Source organism: Artemia sp. Qi Xiang Cuo, chromosome 10, assembly GCF_049724085.1.
Source record: "Artemia sp. Qi Xiang Cuo chromosome 10, ASM4972408v1, whole genome shotgun sequence".
In the NCBI taxonomy this organism is placed as follows: Eukaryota; Metazoa; Arthropoda; class Branchiopoda; order Anostraca; family Artemiidae; genus Artemia; species Artemia sp. Qi Xiang Cuo.
This window is the reverse complement of record NC_142803.1, coordinates 7,650,710-7,662,862: the sequence shown is the minus strand read 5'-3', so window position 1 is coordinate 7,662,862 and position 12,153 is coordinate 7,650,710. Positions and strand designations below refer to the sequence as shown.

At 34.6% G+C, this 12,153-nt stretch overlaps 1 protein-coding gene across 2 annotated transcripts in view; it reads left to right on the top strand.

Annotated features, from left to right (window-relative positions):
• The first annotated feature begins 873 nt into the window (after positions 1-873).
• The window catches only part of pnut (septin 7-like protein pnut), a 201,757-nt gene continuing 190,477 nt past the window's right edge, over positions 874-12,153 (top strand). The window contains exon 1 of one of the 2 annotated variants that reach the window (XM_089095258.1): positions 874-964. In XM_089095258.1, coding sequence (XP_088951384.1) covers positions 932-964 — 33 coding nt within the window. In that variant the 5' untranslated portion in view covers positions 874-931. Of the gene's footprint in view, positions 965-8,356; positions 8,434-12,153 lie in introns of those variants that run through there. The other variant, XM_089095257.1, reaches the window with a different exon arrangement.

The following is a 12,153-nucleotide window of genomic DNA, read 5'->3' as shown; positions in this document are numbered from 1 at the left end:
CCCCCCCCAACATTTTGGCTAGTAACTTGCCTGCTGTACATTTTGGATTGTGATTTGTTCTGCCACGTATGGTACACTTCCATCGCGCTTCTTCGTGTCATGTTTGCGACATTTTAGCCGTATGTGGTGTGGTGTGGAAACTTTTTCCACAAAATAAGTTTTTCAAACAAAAGTAAAGAACTCCATTAAACAAAAAATGAGAATATAAAAACCAGAATATAATTTGTACTTTACTGAAAAAAATCAAATGAATTTACCGAAAAAAATGTGCATTGTCAGTTTAATGTACATATGGAGATATTTATTCCATAAAAACTTAATTAATTTTTAATTTCTTAAAGTTGTAAAAGTAAAAATATTTAAAAGAATTTTTTTTTCAGAAAAGTACAAATTATATTCTGGTTTTTAGAAAGCATAGGGGTTTTGATCCCTACTGGTGTTAATCTCTGCTCGTTTTGAGTTTGACTTGGTTTTCTGTTCGTTTTGGGTTTCACATATTTATCGATGCTGATTTGTGGTAGTTTCACACTTGGTAGATTATTTGATTTTATTTTTGCTCATTTTTTGTGTAATGGAGTTCTTTACTTTTGTTTGAAAAACTTATTTTGTGGAAAAAGTCTTTTAAATTAATCTAAGAAAAAAATACAATTACAAAGCTTGGAAAGAATGCTAAGAAACACCAAACGCTAGATGGCGTTACGTTAAGCGTTAGATGGCGATCAGTGCCAGGCTCCACTCTAATATGCTACCCATACCTTTAGGCGTAGTGCTTTAATATTACCGCATTGAGTAGGCTACATACGCATTGGATTAGTTTTGTTTAGTGTCATATTTCTCTACTTTTTTCCGGTCCGTCTTGGTTCGTCACGCTTGATGATTACTACTACTGAAATTATGGACCTGTTTTGGCATTTTATCATTTGTACTTGAAATGGATTATTCGGATACTGATGACGATACAGCTGTGAGTCTTATTTAATTATTTTTCATTATTTAATTATTTTTCATTCGCATCTAGCGTACCAACAGAAAAGCTAATTCCTAAGGTGCTGGGTGACATTTTTTGTCAAAGCGAAAATTGTGCACGCCCCTCAAAGTATGCTGGATCATTAAGGCCTCTTAATTATGAGAATTTGCTAATTTCGAGATTTAGCTAGTGCTAATTTGAGAAAATTTTTCATAGAATTTTCTGATTGGCCAAATAATCAGTGACAAATTCTGATTGGCTCAAATTAGTACTAGCTAAATATTAGTAAAATCTCACTGTGATTGGGCCTTAAACCATTAATTAATTTGAAAATCACAATCAATATACTTCAATTTTTTGGTATCAGTTTAGTGTTTAAGACTCCATAAGAACCACTACACAATTCTAGAAACTATTTTAAAGCATTCTAAATTTCATTTTCCAAGCTTATGTTTTATAAGATTCATTCTTCAACATTCTAACTATAGATTTCTAAAATGCATACCATTAAACTTGACCCCTTTCCCCTTAAAGGATAAATACATAGCCCAATTCATATTTATCCTCGATGAATTTTCAATAACGCTGCTCTTTCTTCCTGCCGCTGGATTACCGATATGTTCTTAAGAAGAGTCGCGTTATTGAAAATTCACTACGTATATTTAATTTGGGCTATATATTTGTATATTAGAAAGTGATGCGGGGGGGGGGGGTTGAAATTTATTGGCCTGCATTTTGGAACAGGGGCGTCGTTTGGGGGAGGGAGGGGCAAGGGGGCAGTTGCTCCCTAATAATATGAAAAAAAATATTATATATCCTATACCCCTTGACTATCCGGATATGGACCCCTCTTGTCCCCCAACAAAAATGCTATTTACCCCTGTTTAGGAATGATGTAAGTATTTTATCATATTTCAAGGTAGTTTCCAGAATTTTATTGTGTATCCTTATGGAGAGTGGGAGTAAAAGTGCTACCAATTTTGTAATGTGCTATCTCCTCATTCTTTTTTTATATATTTAAAAAATGAAGATTTTAATGCCAATTTTTATGGAATTTTGAACCCACAAATTATTTGTTGGTATTTTCCTTTATACTCTGTATTTTGTAGTTTGAAGCCTTTTGAATCACCACAGATAAGAAGAGTTCCTCCAACATTCCTGGTGAGACCACTCCTCCTCCCTCCCAAAAGCAAAAAAGAGAGCAAAATGGACTCTTCTTTTTAATCTTTCTACCCAATACTAGTTATTTTGCTGTCCTAGAAATGTGCCCCGTAGTTTGCTTGTATGCTAGGCTGATTGTCGGAATTTTAAAATGTTAATTTAGATACTGATAACTAAATGACACTTGGGTTGCCAACTCCCTGCTACCTAGTGCACATATCGAAGTGCCACAGTTCTGCCACGCCGTGCCCTTAACAAGCATTAACTTGAAATGGCTTCGAATTATGGTTTTCTTTATGGTATAGAACGATTTTTAGATGGGGCAAATCCTGTTACAAAATATTAAATTTTAAAAATATAATGAATGTTCGGGAATATCTCAGCTCCTAATTAAGATGGAGACATAAAGTAATGTGTCAATTATAGCTTTTCAAATAATCTTCATTATGATATGCAACAGAAGCACCTTTAAAAATGCAACATTTTTGCGTCAGCAATATTTAAAAACAAAATTAAAAAAGCTACCTTTTTAAAAATTTGAAAAAACAAATGTTGCCGATTGGTTTGATCTTAAAATACAAGTAAAATTTTAACTCAGAAATTTCTAAAGTTTTTAATTTATTCTGATATAAGTAACGAGGGGTTGCTGGCTTTTATAAATCATGTGCTGCAGGTGGCATGTGCCAAGCATGGCATGTCAGGCATTGCCACGGGTAGTAGTACTGTGCAAGACATGTAACGCTTCGAGATGTATTCCAGATCATGGAACCAAGCGGTCCTTCGGCGAGTAAAAGTTCTTAGGCTCAATGGTTCAAAAATGAAAGTTTTTGCGATGCTAGGTAGAATCCCCATTTTATAATTGCTGGAGGTGAATTCTGGGAAGATGAAGTTCTTAATTTTATTTTACTGTGCGGACCATGAAGGTCTTCTTGACGCCTTGAAAACCTAAAGCGTAAAAGTTCCTTAATTACATGTAATTAGATGAGAATTATGATTATGGAACATTTTTAATTGGAAAAGGAAAGGAAGACTCACTTCCTTATTTTTATTTGCACACGAAATTTTTCTTACATTTCTTTTCATGCTAAATGATTTTCGGATGACATCTATATAGTTCTTCCATTTTTTTCCCCCAAGTATAAATACAGCTCCTACTTAAGAGAGACGTAGCCACGTTAAGAGTTTGGAATGGTAATTGGAGCTGACCTTTTAGTAGTTTGGAGCATTCATAGGTACACATAAAGCTGATTTAAGAGGAGGGGGGCTAAGAAAATGAAACATTGTATTTTTGGGCTAACGTTTCCAATTTCTCTCAGTTTTTCGGATTAATCTTTTGTGAATTGTGGATTCTTTTGCGAATGAGGTGTAAAGAAGGATAGGACCAAATCCCCATTTGTGTTAATTAGTTTGATGGACTTTATCCTAACGAAGATTGCCTTTGGGAGTACATGGCATCAAGCGGGAAGGTAAAACTTTATTAGACTTAGATTCACCTGATGATTCGAATTTCCTATTGAAGAAATGAACGAGTGGTTCATGGCGTGAGAATAGGTTCACAATCAGGAGATCTAAATGACACATCTGCGCAACGCAGACGATTGGTCAGCGTGGGAAAAGTTTTTTTTTAGTTTTGGAGCATTATTAGTAAGGCTGATGAATGCAGTGAAGATTTAGAGTAAATGATTTTTTTTTTTCAAAATGATTTTTTTTCTATTTTTTTTTTCCAGAATAGGCTAAAAAGTAGGACTTTTTTTTCTCGAGAAGCTATGAATCAAGGCCGTATCGGAAGGGGGGGGGGGGGTGGGAGGTTTGAACACCCTGCCACCGAAATGTTTGTCCGACTCGTAAAAACATAACAAAAATGAAAATAAACAAATTTTGGACGCGTTAAAAATTTGTTTTTGTAACCCTCCGTTGAAAAAATCCTGACATAACATAGATATCAAATTGATCTAAGGGGGAATGATATACCCCCTGCAGCTGAAGTTGTTAATGTATTGACGTACTTTTAACCGGTTTCTTTCACTAGTTTCTTTCAACTTAGCGCGAGAAAAGACAAAGAGAAGGAATAGAATAGATGAAAAATATTTAATTTGGGCTATGTATTTACACATTTGGGGTAGGGGGGACGTTGGGTAAGTATTTGGACAGTGTGAAGTCAGAAAACAATTCTTACTTCATAATATCAGAATAATTGTAGATAACACATTTTGCATGCAGACCCACTGTACTTTACAACTCCCACCCCCCTAATGTGCAAATATATAGCCCAAATTTGTTTCTAAAGTATATTTTTTTCATACTTTAGTATATTCCATTAGGATTGAGCGTCAGAGAAACATATTAGAAGAATATTAGGTAGGGGCTACATCATACAAGTACCGATCTAAATTATAAATACGTAGGTTGATACGTAGTAAATACGTAGTTGGTAGGTTGAGGAAAACGGGTTAGAAAGATCAAGTTGGTCCATTTTAAGCACCGTTTATATAATTATCCAGTAAGTTTACCACAGATGATTTCTGGCTTTTCATTCTCGGTGCGAACAAAAAGCTCCTCCCACCTATTTCTGCACATATTGTCCACTTTTTCGTTGAGCCGGCCAAGTGGTTTTGTCAGTACTTGTTCCTTAGGTGATTATTCTTTGTCTACCCGTGAAAAGATCTAATGCCGCTTATGTTTATATCTGCAAAAACGTTCTCTGGAGCACTCGCACCTCGGTCCGGGTTTTTATAATGGGGGAGATAGGGAAAGATCATACTGGATAATTATATAAACTGTGATTTTAAGTATGGTAACTAGGACTGTTGGTCCATTTTAAGTATGGTAACTAGGACTGTTGGTCTAATTTAATTATGGTAACTAGGACTGTTGGTCCATTTTTAGTGTGGTAACTAGGACTGTTGGTCCATTTTAAGTATGGTAACTAGGACTGTTGGTCGATTTAAGTATGGTAACTAGGACTTTTGTTACGCTTTTCGAGGAATCGAATCCAGTCTGATCGATACTGCCGCTTGTCTTGCTCCGGAACTGTGTCTCGTGGATCGAAATCTTCTAGCACTTCAGAGGGCCTAGGTACTCGAGAGTCTAGGTTAATCTGGGTTTTTGAGAAGCGTTGGGAAAGAAATATCTCCCATTTTCTTTGTTTTTAATACCCCCAAGGTAATTTGTGAGGAAACTTGTTATGCATGAAAATCCTTATATTTGCGCACGATTCTAAATCCTGGAACTGTTTTCTCTTAAGAATGTTTTCCTGGTCTCCCTTTAGACGATTTTGTTAATATACATGTATAATTTTTAACCATTAATTCTTACAGGATATTCAGATAATCTTCTAAAATATATTTGGAGGACTAAGCTAGAAATTTGTAAAAAGATAAAATGCTCAAATCCCCTAGAAAAAATCTATAACACTCTTGTTGAAATTCGGTCTTGTACAACTACATTTTAAAACGATAATTGGTTTTCTCCCCACGTACATGTGGCAATGTCAGTCTAGTTGTCATTGTTTAAGTAACATTACTTTAATACAAATCATTGTTGTCAAGTCATGCAATCATTTGTAATAGATCGATATTTAGCTGTTTTAAAGATCTGCTGTTTTTGTGGGTTTTTTTTTCGCCTTTAAATCAGAGTATCTTAGGTGGTAATTTGATTGAATACTCAAAAAGGGGGCGTGGCTGCAGGTGTTCTCGTGAAAGATTTATGGATAAGTGTAGGTTTGGGTTTTTTTTTTCTAGTAGTCATGCAAACTCGTAAAAAAATAGATAAATTTAGAGTATGAGATAGATTGCAATTTTGTAATAGTGAAAAGGTTAAGTTGAAATCATTGGTGGAATAATGTATTTGGCACGTTAATCCTTACGGATGAAGATGGAATTTCTTTTTAATCCATATTTTAATCTATATTTAATCTATATTTTAATCTATAATTTAATTAATAAAGTGCACCAAGTGAAATATCCTGTGATACCTGAAATTGTTCTCGATCAACTTTTTGACTTTTTGGGAATTAGTTTTCAATTTTTTATTTTTTGCAATCTTACCTGGTCGTAGTGGTAGAGGGAGAAGTCTACTTCTGCTCCGAGATTGATCCGAAGGACTCCTTATACAAACATTCATCTCCCAAGAAATTCCTCTAGTATTTCCCAGGGCTACGGAGTTAGAGCTGCAATAGGTATATTGAATATGTTAGAAGTCGGAGTCGGTTATAACTTATAAAATGTAGTTAAATGAAGCTTTAAAGTCGTCTGTGGAGTCGGAGTTTTAGTAAATTTTTGCTTCACGAAGTTGGAATTGGAGTCGGTATATTGAAAATGTCTAGAGTCGGGGTTGGAGCCGGTTATAACTTATAACCAACTCCACAGCCCAGGCATTTCCTCGTATGGATCAGACCTTTATATGTCTATGGTAGCAATAATAAACATAATAAAATATAATAAAAATAAGAATAATGCATACATGAAAAGAATAGCTTCTTATAGTTTTTCATGCTATAACACATATTTTTTTTAACAAAATTTGGTTTAAGGAAATGGCGATAGCACTTTATATCACGATTAATTTTTGCATAGTAAGAAAAAAAATAACAGTCTTCTTAAGGCCCTTGCCTAATTTAGATATATTAGATTTATCCTCAGTAAAAGTGGCAGTAACCCTTAAAATGTCTGTAGCTGATACCTTGCATCACCTACCCTGCTGTATCTATAGGTAAAAATCCAGTATGTAGTACGAATTTAGCAGAATTGATATGTACGAGTCATACGGTGTCCTAGCCGTTGTGCACCTGACTGGAACAATCCAGAGCAATGTAGGTCCCATGTTATATGCGTTGGCGAAGATACAAAACCAAAAAGGCCTAGTTCATTTTTTCCCCTGAAGGTGACGGCAACCCTCAAAAAGGTCCGGAACTGATACCATCCGGCACCTGTCCCGCTGAATCTAAGTACGAATTTAGTGTGTAGCACGTGTATAGGTACGGCCCTATCAGAATCTATAGGTACGAGTCATGCGGTCTCCGGTCCGTTGTGTACCTGACAAGAACAATCTAGAGCAATGTAGGTCTCATGTTATATGTGTTGAAATAGAAGTACGGTCAAATCAGATACAAAACCGGAAAGACCTAGTTCATTTTTTCCCTTGAAGGTGACGGCAACCCTCAAAAAGTTCCGGAACTGATACCATGCAGCACCTGTCCCGCTGAATCTATAAATACGAATTTAGTGTGTAGCACGTGTATAGGTACGGCCCTATCAGAATCTATAGGTACGAGTCATGCGGTCTCCGGTCCGTTATGTACCTGACAAGAACAATCTAGAGCAATGGAGGTCTCATGTTATATGTGTTGAAATAGAAGTACGGTCAAATCAGATACAAAACCGGAAATACCTAGTTCATTTTTTCCCCTGAAGGTGACGGCAACCCTCAAAAAGTTCCGGAACTGATACCATGCAGCACCTGTCCCGCTGAATCTATAAATACGAATTTAGTGTCTAGCACGTGTATAGGTACGGCCCTATCAGAATCTATAGGTACGAGTCATGCGGTCTCCGGTCCGTTGTGTACCTGACAAGAACAATCTAGAGCAATGTCGGTCTCATGTTATATGTGTTGAAATAGAAGTACGGTCAAATCAGATACAAAACCGGAAAGACCTAGTTCATTTTTTCCCCTGAAGGTGACGGTAACCCTCAAAAAGGTCCGGAACTGATACTTGCAGTAGCTATCCTTTTGAATCTATAAGTAAGAATCCAGTATTTAGCAAGAGTGTAGGCATGACTGGCCGAATCTGTAGGTACGAGTCATGTGATGTCCGAGCCGTTATGTACCTAAGAGGAACAAACCAGAACAGTGCAGGTCTCATGTTATATATGTTGAAATAGAAACACGGTCAAATCAGACACATAATTTGAATGACCCAGTTCTTTTATTTTTCCCCCGGACTTAGCAACGTATTTTGGACCTTGCTGGATTTGGAAACCATGCGCTTATGCAGAAGATCAATCTCTAACGTTTTCTTACAATTAGAATTTCTTTGCCAATTCAGTTTTATCTCAGTTCCCCAGATAACCTTATCCGAGGAACTACTTTGGCTTCATTTTTATGAATAAAAACCAAAACAAAATGCCATTATAATGGATTACTGAGTGTTTGTTTGGACACATACGGCTATGGAATTGAGTGAAAAACGGTGTAATTTTTTATGATAGCACATTCCTCAACTAAAGAAGAGGACCGCGGGTGTATGAGCACACATTATGAGCTGTTCTTTTTTTTATAAATTTGATGACAAGGAACCAGCTTTGGTTAGTTAAAAGTGTATTTTGAGCAGTTCACTTGCCAAATCAATTAGTAAACTAAAAGTGCAAAAGGATATAGGGGTCTGGTTTGATAGTATTTAAGCCACTCCAATTTTTTTTTTCATACACATAATTGTCTTTCTGCACTTGTTAAATATCCCCACAACGCTCAAGAAGTGAAATTGCGTTAATCATAATGAAATATACTAAAATATAATGAAAATATAATACTTTAGTAACAAATTATGGAAACTTCAACAGAGAATTACGGGAAGCGGCTGCCCAAAACGCATTATATGAAATGAATAACCTAACCTAAATACCAACTATATTAAATATTAATTAAAATATACCTGCATTGTAGTTTATCTCTCTCAGGCTCAGCTGATTATCCCTGAGTGCATACTAAGATACAGAGGGAAACCATTTTTTTACATAGAGAAAACTAACTGGTCGGGATATTTTCCATGTACCTGTCTTTATGCGTTCAAGTATACTAAGGTTTTTAATTACCAGCTACTTATGCTAGAATGGGGAGGATAGTTCTTTCGTTTCTCCTTGTCTGCTTATATTTTTTGTATAATTTGCCTAAGTCTAGAAGGTTCACCAAAATCGCCCCATCCTCAAATAAGACAAAATTGTTTTGGAGATAAGACTATCCAGCAAACAAATTTTCAGTAAATAACATAACTACAAAATAATCCACATAAAGATTAAAAAGAACTTTTGTCCTATAAATTTTTTGAGACAAAGTCATTATTTTTATTTTTTCCAATTAATACAAGACCCAAAAATATAAAGATTTTTTAGTTTCTTGAGTATTTCCTATTATTTTCCGATTATTTGCCTAATTTTTGAGAGTTCAACAAAATTGTCTCATTCCCAAATAACCCATTGTATAGGCTACATATTAAAAGTAATTGAACATTTAGTCAAGGCTAAAAAAAGAAAAAAAGAAAAAAAGAAAAAACAGATGTCAAAGCGGATAAAGTGAAAAAAAAAAAACAAGTTAGGCCTACGTCAATTTCCAGGCAGATTGAGTAAAAACATCCCCAGATTGTACCTGCAAGTATTAAAACCGAATAAGAATACGGTAGCTTATAAGCATTTTTTTTTATATCTAGAGATTTCGTACTTGATAGTAAATGGCGACTGAGTGGTTGAAAAATGTCTATGTTTTGTGATAAGAATTAGGATTTGGTTGTGAGAATTATTCAATTCGATCGTCAAATCGTAATTTAGCCCGCCAACAATATAGAAATTGGTGTGGTCTACCAAAACTGAGTAAAGTTTCGAGACAGCAGAAGATAGCAACTTGCAAACGCATCTCGTAAAGGGAGGGGGGGGGGTTACCGGCCATTCTACCTGAGCCTTATTATTCCAGAGCCTTTGCTTGTTTGTAAGTCATACGGTGCTTAAAGTTTATAGTACCAAGGACATTGTAAATAAATCAAATTTTTTTTCCTCAATTGGTTTTGTGAAAAGGAAACGGAAGCGTGGACAGGGGAAAGGGGGCATAAATAAAAAAGCTAATAACCTATGACACCAAAAAACTTAAGGGGATGTAGCTTTCCTTTCAGAGTGTAGTTGTCTTTGGGAATCAACACGTGGTTTGCGTTTGAATTTTCACGGACAAAAAGCGTCGTCTGATTTAACGAATCAGTCTTGATTATTTATTTTCGCGGTTTAGCCTAACAAGACTGAAGAAAAATATGATACTGCCCTAAAAACTTCATAAAGTTAGAACAACCAAAAGGAATATTATTAGAAAATAGTTATTTTCAGATATGAACAAACCTAAGATGGGTCCAAAGGGTAAAAAAGGTTTGTGCAGTGTGCATACGGATGCAGTACCCAAAGCATCGAAGGTAAGCAGTGATAGACTAAGTTATGTGTATCTGTGACAAAAAGTGTGGAACTCCTTGGCCCCTTCTACGGAACTAAGTTAAATTTTGCTTACAGCTCACAACTCTAAAATTGTAGTCATCAGCATATTTTTTCCTGCGATGCTCCCATATCATTGAAGTATGATAAAATTGAAACCTGAGAATCTCATAACCGTTAAATCAAGGTATACCGTCGGCAAACGTTTTGGGTGTTTCCTCTAGAGAGGAAAAAAAGTAACCCCAGAAATCTTTTTGCCGATGTTTTGAGACAGCTATAGTCATAAGAGTGATATGAAACACAATCTATTCACAAACAAAATCAAAATCAGACAACAAGTATAAAATACTGATCCCCAAAACAGGCTCAATGGCCTGTAAGGTGGGGGAAGATTCACATATTGAGAGCTACGAAGGTGATAATCCGACCGATCAGATACAAAGATGATCACCATAAATCACCACGGAGCCGAGGAAAAGCAAAAGACGCACAGGAAAGAATATAAAGTTTTTCAACATCAAGTAACGGTTTTGATGCTGAACTATTTGCTTTCTGGATAAGTTTTGTGGCTGTACTATAAGTGTTGGAAAGCGGTTTAACAGAAGAAGGAAAAGTAGACCTTGGGCAATGAGAAAAATACGATTCAGTTGTACCGTGAAACAAGATTTTCAGAATCGGCCCAGGAATAATTTGTTCAAGCTTTCTTAGAATATCGTTAGTATATACCATCTTTTGAATTCCAAGGGGCCCCCGTACCAAACAGGTTTTTCTGTTAATTTTTGCAGGTTATTACACTCTTTGCCAGAGAATAACGCAATTTCAAAAGTTCAGCGTAACTTCAAAGTTCAGTGTCCTTTTTTAGTGTTAAACCAGAAAACCGATGACTCTTTTTACCCGCCAATTATTTTTGTATATATTCAGATTTCAAATTTGATTCTCCAACAGTTTTGAATAGTTTATATTCGAGATAGCATTACAGGCATTTTTTGTAAAAAGCATTTACATAGAAAAATGGATAAGCAATTTTTGGTGAGTAAAAAATATTCTCATTATTATATTAAAAAAAAATTTTATCTTGTCATTAAGTTAGAGAAGAAATTCTTTCCTTACACTAGAACTAAGGGTACTTATCTAATTAGAAGACTGTTGTTTTTAGGAGCTGAAAAAAACCTCGAATTCTCTTAGAGTTTGAAATTTACGGTTTGATTTCTTATCGAGATCAATTAGTCTTTTATATGTTTTTTGAAAAAAGTTCTTAGCTCTCGATTGATAATTTGGGATTTTAATAATATTTTTTTTTTTTATTTTATTGTTTTTTCAAAAAGCTTCCTTTTTTATAAATATAAATTACCCTTTTTTTTTTTAGGGGTTTTTTTTAAATAACTCAAGGCCCTGCTGCAAAAAAAAAAAAAAATTGTATTGTCATTAAGTTAAGGAAGAAATTATTTACCTAAACTGTGTGTGTGGTTAAAAATTCTAAAAATTTTTTAATTTTTAAAAAAGCTTCCTTTTTTTTATAAATATAAGTGGCTTTTTTTATATATTTTTTTTGAAATAATTACAGGCCAGTCTGATATTAAGGTGTGTTTTTTTATAAATATCTTTGATCTTTATATTGTTTTGTTTTGAAAAAAGTTATTATCTTTCGATAGTTAATTTGGTATTATAATAAATTTTTTTTTATTTTATTTTTTTTATTTTAAAAAAATATTCATTTTTATTAAAGTGTGATTTTTTTTTTTTTTATCAAGATCAGTGTTGTTTTTTTTTTTATTGATGTTTTTTTTAAAAATTTCACTGCCAGGATTCGTTTTAGAATCAAGTCATTAAATTTAATGCGTT